Below are 15,697 nucleotides of genomic sequence, written 5' to 3' on the forward strand. Positions count from 1 at the left end.
GATCTGTATTTGAAATCTGGCTCTGCTACTACTTCTAGCTGTGTGATCTCATAAAGTCACTCAGTTTATCGAGCCTCAGTTTCTTTATCCATCAAATGGGGACCTGCTGGTGAGACAAATGAGCTAATAATGATCTAACACATTAGCATAGTACCTTTAGGACTTAATAACACTGTTTTGCAATTTGTCTATGTGAAGTTGCATATAGAGATAGTAGGAAGCGGGAATGGAGAAAATTTTTAGACAGAGGCAGGGGAATGTTTTGGTTAAAAGGAAATTTAAATACTAGACAGCAAGAGCAAGATAAGAATGATCACAACGTCTGCATTTATAGCCCACATGTTGCAGTTCAGTATTTTTAGGTTTGTTAGTGACAGCTTCCCAGTATAGCAATGTTAATTATGAAGTAGCTGTCAGTTCCACTGACACAGCGCTGTTCACCTGACGGAGCTGAAACTGCTCACCATTTCCATACATGATCCTTTAATTTAAGGGTCCAAAACATACAATAAATCAGTTTTGGTTTCTGATTATAATCTCCCGAAATCTCAGTTTGAAATACCCTAGTGATTTTTTAAAAAAACAAATCTTAATACAATGAATTTCCAAAATATGGTTTGTAATTATCTGAGCTGGACAAAAACTTCAGTAAGATGTGATGGCTGTAAGGCTGAAAGCACAATGTTAAATGTATACTTAAATTTTCCAAAGCCCCAACTCCCATTTTTTACTAAAATGCCATGATCAAAGCAATAGGCATAATAAATTAGAAAAGAAAGAATAGGAGGAGGAAACAGAGAGAGAGAGATTGAAAAGAGGCTTGGGGAAATGTTCAGTGGAAAATCTGTAGAAATGATGTAAGAGAAAGCAAAGGCAGGGATTGGAGTAAGGGGTGTATAACTGAGACTATAAAAACTCAGAGAGAAAACTCACCATCAGGGCTGAGTTTGGGAGAAACTGCACAGACAGGACTCTAAAGTTAGAATCTCCTGACTTTTCACAAGGTAAGTTAAACATAAAAGCTGATAAAATGTTAAGGTTTTTCTCCTTTTAGCTATTTTAAAATTTCACATCCTTTTAAATGTTTCGGTTATATTTTGATTTTGTTAAAATTAGAAATGTTTTTTGGGGGTAATATTTTCATCTCTAAAATGAGTAAAAAATCTAAGATAATTTTGTAATGCAAACTTCAGGTGGAGTTAATTGTTTGCTCAGACATTTCACATTTATTACATGATTTTTTTGGCGTTTATATTCCATTTCAAGACAAAGAGAAAGGGAACTCAAAATGTTGTTTCTATATGTATGTTAATAGTATTAGTTTGCATCCATAAAGTATGTCCAGTGTTAGGAATTATCTTAATGTATAAAAGAAAACTGTTTATAAAAATAGGTAGAGAGGAAGATTTTTCTCTTATCTTTATTTTTATCAAAATTGGAGTCAAAGAAACATCTCTAAATTAATTAAATTCTACATTCTTTAACCCTAAATTACCCTATGTTTTTCTTCTTATGAAACACAAATACGCAAGTATGGTATTAACAACAGTTTAGAGTAGACAGATCATATTTATTCTTCAGTATTTGCTGAAGTGCTTTGACTATTAAATGATTGAATTGAAAGTTAATCTGAAACGTGTATTTGAGTTCTGTTTAAGAACAAATTTAAAATTTTGTTTCAGGTTTTGTTCCGTGGAAGCATTGTACATTCTATAAATGCAGTTTACCAATGCAAACTACTGTTCCTTCAAATTACATTAATAGGTTGTGTACATTTAGAAATGTGATTATTTGTTTCTGAGTTATTTTTCTAGAAATTAAATAATTTCAACAATGATTTATTATGATTTTAATGCCCCTATAGGCTGTGGACTTTATAGGAGTATATTTAATTACCTTCACAAAAACATCAGGCATTTTTTGTGTCTCCTCTTTACTTTGGCACTTAACCCTTCAGCAATAATAGAACTTGTGTTAAATAGAGATTCCAGTAGTTATGAATTCGAGTCTCCTCTTTGTAAGTTAATTGTACCATGGTTTCATTCAGTAAATTATTTAAGATATTTAAGGTTCACATTTGCGTTCTCTTCCTCATTTCTCAGGGTTTTGAACTGATTCTTCTGTAACAAATCATAGAAAGAAGAGAAGTACATATGTTTAGTAGAGTTTGTTTGGGACATCAGGGGCCATAATTTCAATTTCTTGTTCAAATTCTTTCCATGATCTTAACATTTGTATAATAAAATTAGATTAATTGAGCTTGTCTTAAAGGAATAGAACTCAAAGTAAGCAATCCCAAAATATTACCCCAGCACTGTCACTATGCAGTTTTGCAAATTCAGGCAAGCCTTAAGCATAGAGTGGGGCTCAATAATGTTCTGGGGAAGCCCCCATATCAGCATTTTTTCCTACAATATAGAATGAGCAGCCAGTAAGGCAGGATCTTGGGGCTAATCTTTAGACATCATCTGATTTAACCTCCTTGCCAATAGTTCATCTTCTTTGATCCCTACAGACCAGACAACTATTGTTTAGATTCAATGGTGTTATGGGAGGAGCACAAGCTTTGGTTAGGAAACCATACTTCTAATCTCAGTTCTGACTTCACAAGCTTTCACCCAACCTCCTAGGGGTCCCTTTCCCCTCAGTAAAAGTTCTCTCCTAGCTCTAGACATACCTCTCCCCAGGCCAGCTCCCAGGTGCTTGAAGATCTCTCAGAATAAAGGCATTTTATTTTTTTGGCTGAGCCCTTCTCCCCTTCCTCCAAATAATTCCCAGGGTACCTCTCTGCAGCAGTGGTTAGCATCACCTGCCAGTAATTGCCAGTTTCTTGGTTGACTTGAACTGGCTGTTGCCCAGCTTTATACTTTCTCCCTATGGATGTCCCATCAGCTCCGCCCTCAGCACCAAGCACCTGCTCTCTCCTCTTCTTCACCCATTTTATATCTCCCCTTTATACCCTCTCCATTGGGCAAGTTCATTGTCTTTAAACCCCACTCTTTTTATCTATTGAGGGTTTAAACTTGACAATTTCTAATGAGTGCCCCCATCCTTTCTAAAATTCTGTATTTCTAGGACATGTAAGTCTCTGAACATGTGAAAAAACACACGTTTAAAATATCATCCAGCCCACCACCGGCATCATGGCTGCTGACCCACGAGTCATAGCTGTGGCTTCCCATGGACCTCTCCTGGGGCGTCTTGGGGCCCCATGTTGGTGGTTGCATTTCCATACAAGCTCTGACCTTCCATCTATGCCAGGTCTCTAAGAAGATTGCAAAGTGGTGTGCTCTCTTCCTTGACTTCCTTCACAGCCCATCCCTTCCTAGCTGCTCCTTTTCTTTGTAAAGTGTAGTTTCTGTAGCAAGGTCCCTATTTCCCATAAGACTCATGGTGGCTCTGCTTTCCTGATGCAATCCTGACTATGCTATACTCTCAGGATTACAGAAACTATGTAAAAACCATGATTTTCACAACACAACGAGTGACTTTTAAAAAGTGAGATCAATAAAAACATATTGTGCATTATAGAATAAAAATAAATTTCATATAAAATTATATTAAAATTCAACTAAATATTCACTTTTGTTCGTTAGAGCTTGAAGCATAATTATGTTTTGGGTGTAACTGAGATTTCTTCCCTTTGTTTCCTTCTCATTATGATATTCTCTATAGCTGTATGCTAATATTTTAATAGAACAATTATGGCTGCATTTAATGACAATGTGTAATATACAGCAATGTGAAATAGAGCAATTGCCACTTGTAAGTCTCTTTAGTGAAATTTCCTACCCCTACTCAATATTATTTTCTATTAAAAAAATCTAATTTTTTTCACTTTACTGTAATTCTAGATTCCAAAGAATAACTTTGTTCCTTAAAATGAACCTGGAAAATAAAGGTTTTCTTTTTTCATAAAAATATGTATTTTTTGAAAAGTTGTTATATTCGAAGGCAATATCAGGATGGCAGCTATTATTTATTGAAAAACTACTTTGTGCCATCACTTTGCCTATGTTATTTATAATCCTTACAATAAACCTACAAAGTAAGTCTTTGCCCCATTTTCCCAATAAAGATATTAAACCGGAGAAGCTAAGTAACCCAGTCAGGAATCAGACCCAGGTCTCTGTACCTTAAGGACAACCCAACGTCTTTCTACCTATTCACTGTGTTGTACTTGAAAGTATCCACATATTACCTGAAGTTAGGAAACTAGAGGTTTTTTTTTTTAAAAAAAAACCCAAGTTCTGTCAGTTCATTTATTAAAACAATATAATTAGAATATTTTCCATACAGATCGAACATGACTGTTATGAGGACAAAAGGAGATAGATGAGTACTTGCAAATGCTTTTGGTTTTAAGTTTACATACAAAAATTGTGCTTGAAGGAAATGGAACATTCCAGGAAGAGGGCGCTGTTAGAGGAAGAAATCCCTGGCAGGGCAATGATAGGGGCTTCTATCCCCACCAGGCTGTGAGCAACAGGGAGAGTGTCTTACTCGCTTTTATGCCCCTATGTAAAACAGGGGCATAATATATATGCCCCTGGTATCTGATATAGTGTGTACCTAATAAGTGCACCCTGTTATTATTATAAAATTTATCTTTTGTCCCTTCATTTACATTTTAAAGAGTTTTTCATTGATTATATTGGTTAGTTTAGTGTAATTAAAATATTTATTAATATTTAATTAAATATTATATATAAGTACAACGTGGGCAGAAGGGTGAAGGAGGTGATGACATTCCACATCATCCTGAGGCTTATTATGCCTTATTCAACTGCATTCATCCACTTATCCCTTTGAAAGCCTTTTCCTACCACATAAAAATTGCCTGCATATCAAATGGCCAAGAAGAATGTCATGTGCAGCTCTTCCAGCTTTTTCTGCCCATAGTTTTAAAGATTCATGTTTTTTTTTTTCCTTTATTTAACATTAGAATTAAACAATAAATGCCCTTACCAGGGTTGTATACAATCATACAAATTATTTTTTTATTTCTAGGTGAACAATAATAATTCATGGATCTCAACATAAATTGATGTTTGATAAGGAGAAATCATAAACTGTACTGGGATAATTTGGGGGGATATTGATGCAAGTCCCTTTCATTAGAATGAGAATCTGCCAGGTGAAACATTAATTGACATACTGGGATTTTGGCATGAATTTTCTCACATATTGCTGTAGGAATAAAACTTGGGCAAATCTTCTCTAAGCTTTAGTTTCCATATGAATAAAACAGAAATGTTAATATCATCCCTGCATTCCTGTTTACCACCATATAAGGCTGCTCTATGCATTTATTCAAAATAAGGTTGACTCTATACCAGGCATGCTGTTGGGTGCTAAGACACACTGGTGAATATGACATCATTCTTACCCTGAAAGAGTTGACATTGACAACTAAACACTTTGCTAAACATGCATACCTGGGCTTTTAAATAATGAGATCTTCCTTTAAAGTGTCATTGTAGGTTTCTGCCTTCTTAAATTTTTGCAACTAGTAGTATTATTGAAAATTCCAGGAAGAACCAAGATGGCGGCATAGGTTAACGCCGGAGTTTGCCGCCTCGAACAACCATTTCAAAAGTGAAACTAAAAGACGGAAGGGACATCATCCAGACCCACAGGAACGCTGGCTGAGTGGAAGTCCTACAACTAGGAGGAAAGAGTAACGCATTCGGAGACTCAGAGGAGGCGTCTATACCAGGCATGCTGTTGGGTGCTAAGACACACTGGTGAATATGACATCATTCTTACCCTGAAAGAGTTGACATTGACAACTAAACACTTTGCTAAACATGCATACCTGGGCTTTTAAATAATGAGATCTTCCTTTAAAGTGTCATTGTAGGTTTCTGCCTTCTTAAATTTTTGCAACTAGTAGTATTATTGAAAATTCCAAATGGGGGGAAAAAAGACTCTCAAAATTTTACAATTTTGGAAGGAAATAGTGTCTGTAAAAGAATGAAAATGGTGCCAAAGAGAATAAAATCAGTTAACACATGTATCATAATAAATTATCATGTTCCTGATTTGTATCATTCAGGGAAAGTCATTCTAAAGCACAGGTGTCTTCCACATTAGGAACACCTCCTCCACAGACGTTCTACTCTATAAGCAATTTGTTTTGGAGATGGAAAAATGCTTTATACTTCAGTGTATGAAAACGTAAATTGTTGTTCTGGCTCTTCTCCGAAACGACTCTGTGGCTTTGGAAAATTTCCTACTGCCAATTGAAGAGCAATGAGAAATGGAAAAGGACTCATTCCTGACATTTTAATTAAAACATAAAGACAGGAAATGTTAAATTTGTCAGTGTCAATCTGCGCCTTCCTTTCAGGATCATCTCATCACATAAGGCAAAATGACCATCACACAATGTACAGAAAAATAACAAATTTCACAGAGACTTCTATTTATTTATTTTTAAAAATATATTTCTTTATTGATTTCAGAGAGGAAGGGAGAAGGAGAGAGAGAGAAAAACATCAATGATGAGAGAGAATCATTGATTGGCTGCCTCCTGCACACCCCCCACTGGGGATCCCGCCTGCAACCAAGGCATGTGCCCTTGGCCAGAATCTAACCTGGGACCCTTCAGTCTACAGGCTGACACTCTGTCCACTGAGCAAAGCCGGCTAGGGCAAGAGAATTTGAAATAAAGGGCTAAGCCCATGAGTATTTCTCAGTTGTATTTTTGTGAGGCTGATATAGCTGATGTATATGGTCATGACAGAGGCTACAAGTTGTAATTCAATTGCTCTTGGATGAAATCTTCAGTGATTTTAAACTTATTTGAGTTTATAAGGATCTAAAATGCATCCCCCACTTCTAACAATAAGGTTCTAAGTGCCACAGCCACACTCAGTTCCCTTGTTGGTGGAGCCAGTTTCACTAAAACTATGGAATAGCAGCGCCAATAAAGAAGAGCCCGCAAAATCCGCGCCTCTGCTTTCCAGCGAGTGTATCAAGCACCTAGTCACTCCACTCATCAAAGGAAACTAGAAACAACTCTATTTCACACCCTGTTTAAACATCATTCATTGAAACACCAAGACTGTCTGGATAATGTCAAATTGTAATGCATCCTCTTGGTTGTTTAACATCCGTTTTGCAGATTGTCTCAATAAAGGGCCCCCAATTCCCTCGATGGTTGTTGAGTATACACTTTATGTTCCCTGGAAGGAATTGGCTTCAAAGACCTGCCTTCAGCTCAGTAATAATGACTTTTATACCATGTCATTAATCTTTCCACATTACCTTAAAGTTTACAGAATGTTTTCATGCACAATTTAGAGTTCCCACTGAAAAGTTTTTACCCGTGATAAAATACGAAGAAAAATGATGAAGTGTTTTTATACAGATGGCGTATATCTTTATATATTTTAGTAAATGCATTAAATATAAATTAAATATTTGTATTGCTCTTATTTGGAAAACCTCAGGCAAAACCATAATAATTTATGCTATTTGTAAATTAATTATATAATTTTAAATGAACTATAATTAATTTAAATTTGGGGGATTCATAAAATGAGTTTTATTAGACAATTTTGACATTGTATGCATCTTGTTCAAGGTTACCAGGCCAATAAATAACACAGCAGGGACACATTCATATCCTTCAGCACAATTCTGAGTTTTTTCTTAACCATCACAGAGGTAATTTTTTTATGTTGAATACCTACTCATTGACTGACTTGCATTTGTAAGCACTTATTAGTGCATCTAAAGAAGGATTTTTGAGTGACATCGGGTAAGATATGAGTGTATATGCAATATTGTTGGTGGTTTTGGATAGCTGAAAATTCCTTTTATTAAAAATTCCTATTTTGTATCAACTAATTTGTATATCCATTAATACTATTATTTGTGATTATTGTGAAAAATTTTAAATGATCATTTTATCTTCATAGACTATTAACTCTAAATGCAGTAGAATACGAATTCAATAAAACCTTTAAATTTTTAATATCAATTATGTGATTTTAAAATTTTATCTGATAATACATTAAATGTTATACTATCTTTTCTTTCTCTGAGGAATATGACAGCATATTATGAAGTTTGGCACCTCAGCTCTAAAAATTTTGTTTTGAACGTGTGGGGGAATTGAGCAAAATGACTTACGCATAATGACAAAAATGTAAAAAAACAAATAAACATTTGAAAATAAGTAGATATACCCTATTTCATTCATTCTGATGTATGTTTAACATTTCTGAAATTAGGATGCCTTATACTTGATAGCATGTCATAATTTAATTGGTAGCATTTCTTCTTTCTTAAAATACATTTATAAAATGGGATCGCTTAGCATAAATGATATATTACAATGAAGGATTTGGAGGTCTTCTTGTCAGGTAAAATATTCAAGAGGAACATATTTATGTCAAGACCTAGATACAATATTATACACAGACACGGCTGACTTGAGGGAAAATACAAAGGTTTTTCTAGCTAAATATTCACCTACTCTTATCATTACCTACAGTGTCTGCACTTAGAATAGAAAGGAGCCAGATTTACCCACAGACTCTAAAAAAAGCTAGAAGCAACTTTATAGGTCAGTTATTTTACTCAGTCTACAGAAGAAATTTAAACTTAAAATCATACAGTGATATAGCCCCCAAGCCAAGGCAGTACCTGAGTCTCAGACATCTTAAGTCAGGTCTCTTTCTATGAACACAAGCCATACAGACTTTGTGTTAAGCATAGTCCCTTTTAAGCCCTCTTTTAAAATAAAAAATTAGACTCTGTTTTCTACTATTCCTAATGCTTTTCTCTATATTAAAAAGGCATGGGTGACTATAACTTATGGGATAGGGTAAAGGTTGTACTGAAGAGCATACTATTTTACAGATTTACTTAGGGTCCAAGCTGATTTGCTCCTTATATAGAAGATCATTTTTTAGAAATGTTTTTTATTGATTTCAGAGAGGAAGTGAGAGGGGGAGAAAGATAGAAACAGCAATGATGAGAATCATCATTGGGCTGACTCTTGCATGCTCCCTACTGAAGTAATTTTCTTACAGTGAATACCTTGTCATTGACTGAAAACCTTCATTTTTGAAGTATTTAAAAGGGGGATTCAGCCCAAAATTGGGACATGTGCCCTGACCCGGAATCAAACCAGTGAATTCTTGGTGTATGGGTCAATGCTCAACCACTTAGCCACAGCAGGGCAAGACCACCATCATTTTCAGAGTAAGAAGATTGTGGGCAGTGTTGTGGACAGGCATAGATTGTCATTGCCTAGGGTCTGAACTTGGGAACATTTATAGCATGTCCTATTATATCTCACTTAAATGCCTATGCTCTGTCAAAGTGGGAAGAGAAGATAAAAAGTAATTTAAATTACCTTTAAGTCCTTTACCATTAAGCCCTTTATTTTTTGTTTTTGTTGAAAATAGGGGCGAATAGAGTATATTTTGAATATTTCCAATAAAAAAATAGGGAAAATAATTCCGGAAGTTATCAAGATTCACTCCAAAACTTAGTCTTCTTATGAGTGTGTGGGTTAAATCTGCTATCTATAAGTCATACTATTGAATTTCCTTAATCAACTGAGTAATATGGTTTTTTCAACATAGCCTTCAAAGGTAGATAGTTTATTCATTCTTTAAAAAATATATTTTATTGATTTTTTACAGAGAGGAAGGGAGAGGGACAGAGATCTAGAAACATTGATGAGAGAGAAACATTGATCAGCTGCCTCCTGCACACCTCCCACTGGGGATGTGCCCGCAACCAAGGTACATGCCCTTGACCAGAATCGAACCTGGGACCCTTCAGTCCACAGGCCGACGCTCTATCCACTGAGCCAAACCGGTCAGGGCAAAAGGTAGATAGTTTAAAAGGTTTTAGTTAAGCCCTGGCCAGTGTGGCTCAGTTGGTTGAAGTGTCATCCCATACACTGAAAGTTCGCTGGTTTGATTCCCAGTCAGGGCACATACTCAGGTTGAGGGAATAGGAGGCAGCTTATTGATGTTTCACTCTGACATCGATGTTTCTCTCTCTCTCTCTGTTCCTCTCTCTCTAAAATCAATAAAAAGCATGTCCTCAGGTGAAGCCTAAAAAAAGTTTTTATTTAAAAAGTTCATTAGATCAGATTTGGCTGATATGCTTCTCTATTTTAACTTAATTCTCTCTTACTCTAACACCTCCCTTTATCCCAGTTCTTTTGTTTTTAGATCAGTGATTCTCAATCTTTTCTTTTGCTCCTGCAACTCACTGAACAGATTTTTTTACAGTAACTATGACTCACTACAGAATTGATTCTCAATAATAAAAAAATTTTTCTTCGTTTTAACAGAATTTTAATGTAATGCTGTTTTAAATACAATGAAATCAATTCCTTTACTACTAACCTTCCAAAGACTTTATATGTCCATGCGCTGTCAGCGTTCTAAAGGAATATTCAGTATATGCTGTTTCCCAAACTTAAATGATCAAATTTCACACCTTACCCCTTTGTTCCCTCCAGTACCACTCCAGGCACACATTAGATGATCCCTTCAGGATATAATAAGTTCTTAAATCTGCAGAGTCTTTGACACAAAGTTTAAGTTGTTACACGGTAAAGATGTTTGTTTATTCAGCGGTATTATCTAAAAAGTGAAAATGCATGCATATTAGAGACCAATTAGCTAAAAATTAATGAAGTACACTGCAGGAAGCCGCCCATTGTCTTCACTAGCAGAGAAGTGCAAACAAGGATCCCAGAATGCTGGTGAACCTTGAACCCATGGCAAGGGCCAGAGTTATGCACTGATTGTCTAGTCCTGACAATGGGGGCTCAAGCTATTTCCTGATCAAATACAGAGTAAATCCTTCTAATATTTACTGACCTTTAAGATAGTCTGTCTGCTACCACAATTGCTTGCCTGATTAAGGGCTTTATGTGTATCCAAAGTTGAATAAAAGGTTGGCGAAGCCTGGGCACCAGTGGAAGTCCTTCCCCTTGAGTTGGGCTTGCCCATCTGGCCCCCCAATATTTCCAAATTATCTCTTGTCTCGTCTCTTTCATTTGCTTGAAGCCCCTCCTCCAGATCCTGAACCCTGAACCATGCAGGACATGGGGGAACATACACAGTACACACTATATCTTAAGGCAGATCTCATGCCCACTGTCTCTTGAAGCTCATACCCAAAGAAATATTCAAATATTACTCAAAAATTATTGGTGTACTGAAAAAATCGCAAACACTTCCACTTAGCTGTAGTCACACAATGAACATCCTATGAGTGTTTTTTTCTGTGATCTGGTGTATACATGGGCAGAGCAGATTTTTAAATCATGGGCTATATTTATCCACTATCAACAAAATAGGGAAATGGAGCTGAACCTAGTCTTTTCCTTCCCTCCCTATAATTTCCTCTGTTTCTAATTTTGTAGCAATCAAGTTTCAACTAGTTAATCAAATGTCTTTTGTGTGGCAGGTGCCAGGGTGTTTGTTTTCATTAGTGTACCAAATGCCATATTTAGGAACTTGGCCTTTTGGTTAACTGACTACAAGCATGGCTTTAAACCATTAAATGTGTTTATTTAAACTGTGCATGTATTTTTACATCTCCCTATCCAAATAATCAGGATGTGGTTATCTGTAAGATGATACATTAGGACGTTTTTCCTATATACACCCAAGCACAAAAATATATGCCTCAGACATAATCATCAATATGGTAAACACCATCATCCTGTGCCATTTATAAGATCGCAGAGATGGAGAAACCAGGTTAGGAAAATGTGCATAAAAATAGTTAAAGGAAATCCACATGGAAAGGCTTATAAAATTGGGCAATTTTATACTTTGTAACCTGTTTTTAACATGATAAAAAATGAGGAAAGGAAAACATCACAATTGTGGTTTATCTTTGATTGAATGAGAGAACTATTTTAAAGAGAGAGGGAGATGCCAGAAATATGAACTAATTTTTAAAATAGTTATGTTTTTTTAATATATCTTCCTTTTTATTCAGGAAAATCAAAGAGATAACAAAATCAGAAGGAAAAAAGTATGATTCAGTGCTTGGTTTTTTTGAAGGCATAGATAATGCAGTTTTTGGATGGTATTTTTACCAGATTGTTGCATTCTTTCTTGTTATTTTTCTACTGTCTCAATATAGGGACATAATCATGATTTATTCTTTTGATACTTACCATAAAACTCAGTTCAAATATCAACTTTTTAGGAAGAGAACACAGAATTTACTGTCCGTTCCCAGAAAGGGTAGAATACAGAGAAGCAGTTGTGACTAACAGTGTATGACAAGATTCCAAAATAGATCAATTGGAGGTATAATGAAGAACTAGTTTAGAGTGCATTACATGAAAATTAAGATTATCTGTGACAAATAAATGTTAAGGACAATGCTAAAGTATTTTATCTTCGTTTTCAGTCTGTATATACATATGCATGGTTAATACAGATGCTACTCTGTCTATATAAAACACTTATTTGCCTATTTTCTCCAACATAGCATTTATTACTAAAATCTACTGAGGTTTCATATAACAATATTTTAAGGAAGTGTCATAAAGAAAATCTTGGATCATACCAAAAAGAATATAGTTGCTAACGACATATTTAAATATATAATATCTCATATATGTTCTTTCACTTATAAACTATAAATACTACATGAAATAAAAAGGTTATACATAAATGAATCCAACTCTCTCAAAGCTCTTATGAAGTGAGAACTACTCCTGACTTCACAAGCATGGAAAATAAAGCTGAAGTAGGTTAAATGGCACACACTCAAGGTCACACTATCACTAAAGCAAAAATGAGACACAAATCCAGTTATGCAGATCCATCCTAGAACACCTTTCTTTTTTCTCCACATGATTTTTTTAAGGGAAATAGGAGTTTACTGAGACTTCTCATTCATAGAGATGGACTGGGAGGCTTCACAGTGCCATGCTAGGTGGCGAAGGCAAGCCTATTCTGTTGTAACTCGCAGCCCATGATCTTCCTTCTCCCATTACCAGTGGCCAAACTGGCAGTCAGCCAATCTGATATAGACCTTAGATATGCTTTAATTGGATGTTATAATGGTTTTTAATGTAAAAAAGTCATAAATGTATAAAATACACGTCTTTGTGCTTACCATACAGACACACATATGTATGCTAAGTTCCTTATGTTTCCTCCATAATCTTGTTTGCTCCTCACTCCCGCCGTGGCGATCATAGTCATGAATCAAATTCCATTAGTTTACACTTTAGTTATATGTATAGATTTCTAAATATGTGGAATTACTTTGTGTACTTCCAGTTTAGGTAAATGGTAGTATGCTATATGTAATGTTCTATAAAATCTAATTTTCCTCAAAACTATATTTTTGAAATCCATGAAATATTTAGGTCATTTAACAGCAGATACATATATGTTTAAGTCATTTGCTTTAAGTCCATGTTAGGAATATACCTCAGTTGATGAATCCATTTCCTCTTCAGTAGGTTAGTTGGGTTGATTCTAATTTTTTAAAATATGTTTTTATGATTTTTAGAGAGAGGGAGAAGGAGAGGAAGAGAAAGATAGAATCATCTATGAGAGAGAAACATCATCAATTGGCTGCCTCCTGCACACTCCCTACTGGGGATCAAACCCACGACCTGGGCATGCCCTGACCAGGAATAGAATCTGACCTCCAGGTTCATAGGTCAACACTCAATCACTAAGCTACATAGGCCAGGCTAGTGAGATTCTAATTTATTACTATTCTAAACAATGAGGCTATGACCTTTCAGATATATGTCTCTGTATAAACTTGGGCTCATTGTTACTAATTTTGTGTCTAGTTGTAGAATTTTATTAGTCAGAGTTATTTAAATTTTCCAAGAACTGATTTTTATATGCTTTGAAAATATATATCACTTTTAATTTGTTTTTATTTTGTTTATTGTATCTTATCATACAGAATTTTTCAATTTTGATATAAATTTTGCTTAAGAAACCCATATAGATATAGATATAGATGATATAGATAGATATAGATATAGATATAGATATAGATATCAAGGACCTAAAGATATTTCCTATTGGATCTGTGGTATCTATGACATTTTTAATTTAAATGATTTTACACAAAGCATATCCTCTTTGGTTCACACAAACCTCACCAGATCATTCTCTCATACCGGACCAATTTTACACATTTCCCCTTAGGTACATGAGGCTGTAATCCCAGGATTAGACAGTCAAGAATAAAATTATACAGTAGATTTCTCAGACTGGGGTTACTTTGAATTAAATTAATATTATAGCTGTACAACTCCAATCTACATTTCCATGGAAATGAAGCCATGATAGAATTCATTCTGAGAGATTGACAGCTTCTGTTAACTGTTATTTAAGTTTTACAATGTAGAAGTTGAATAATTTAGTTTATCACCTGAATATAATATGCTTTATAGGAGTTTTGTTTCCTATATTCATATGCCAAACCAGTGATGTTAACCCTGATGTATGTGACCCTTAGATGCTGGACTGGAGGTCAGCAAGTGCACATTTTATCCTGGCTGTGACATTGATGCTGTGGAGCTCAGGAAAGGTGCTGTCAGTGGATGCAGCAACTGAGGTAATGGGAACTAGCTTAAGGGACCAAATATATTGTCTATGAATATAAGCCATTTCTATTAATGTCATACTTTTATGACTTGGATGAACTACAAAAGGGCACTATATGCAACAGATGAATAAACAAACAGGAAAATTTACATGGAGCAACAAAGTCATTGGGAAAGCTTGGAATCGTTGTAAACACTCATTAATAATATTTGTTAATAAAATCACATGGATGGAAATGTAAGTCCCTTAGGGCAGAGACTACTAGATTTTGTTCATTTTTGTATCCCTTAGTTCTAATGCAGTATATAGTGAATGCTTAGGGCTTGAATCAATAAGAAGTGACTGAGTGATGAAAAAACAGCATGAAGTTTAGTGTTTTCTGAATTAATTCCATAAAAATTGATCAGTACTAACTATGAGAAAAATTTATTGAGTACTAACTATGAGCAAAATACTGGGGTAGGCATTGAATAGAGCCAATAAAAGACCAATTAGACATAGTCATTGCCCTCAAATTACTCACAATCTAATATGCATTACAAATATATTGTAATAAATCCAATACAAAGGAAAATGTAATGACTGTAAGAATCAAAGTATAGCTAAAATGCTATGGGAATGATAATAAAGGAAACAGTTGTTACAGGAAAAGAATCCAAAAGAATGATCCATTAATATACTAAATTTGAGAGGCAAGCATGGAGCTTTGTTTAGGGGTGTGTGTGTGTGTGTGTGTGTGTGTGTGTGTGTGTGTGTTGTTTTTCTTTAATTTTTGTTGGGTATACCTCACCTCTATATGTTTTTATCCTCAAAAGTCTCTCTGGATCATAACTCCATGAGAAATCAAGTTTCATGACAGGCATGTCAGACAAATATAGCAAAAGTCAAATGCATATGATTACACATGTTTGAGGTGAATAGAATCACCTTTCTTGCCCGATAGGCTTTTGATGTGGGAATCAGAGATGTGCAGTCACCACCCACAGCCAGGGAAGAAAAATCAGCAGCTGATCTGGCAGCAAAACTCATGCTTCTTGATGAACTTGTGTCTCTGGAGAATGATGTGATTGAAACAAAGAAGAAAAGGGGCTGCTCTGGTGTTGGGT

The 15,697-nt window shown here is 35.2% G+C and overlaps 1 protein-coding gene across 1 annotated transcript in view; it reads left to right on the plus strand.

Moving 5' to 3' along the window:
• Nucleotides 1-945: 945 nt before the first annotated feature.
• Nucleotides 946-15,697, plus strand: part of OSTN (osteocrin) — a 39,269-nt gene continuing 24,517 nt past the window's right edge. Inside the window, exons 1-3 of the mRNA XM_015564950.1 lie at nucleotides 946-1,004; nucleotides 14,503-14,601; nucleotides 15,535-15,695. Of these exons, the coding sequence (XP_015420436.1) occupies nucleotides 14,503-14,601; nucleotides 15,535-15,695 (260 nt within the window). The 5' untranslated portion in view covers nucleotides 946-1,004. The remainder of the gene's footprint in view (nucleotides 1,005-14,502; nucleotides 14,602-15,534; nucleotides 15,696-15,697) is intronic.

The sequence above is a fragment of the Myotis davidii genome, unplaced genomic scaffold (assembly GCF_000327345.1).
Source record: "Myotis davidii unplaced genomic scaffold, ASM32734v1 scaffold260, whole genome shotgun sequence".
NCBI classification, from domain to species: Eukaryota; Metazoa; Chordata; class Mammalia; order Chiroptera; family Vespertilionidae; genus Myotis; species Myotis davidii.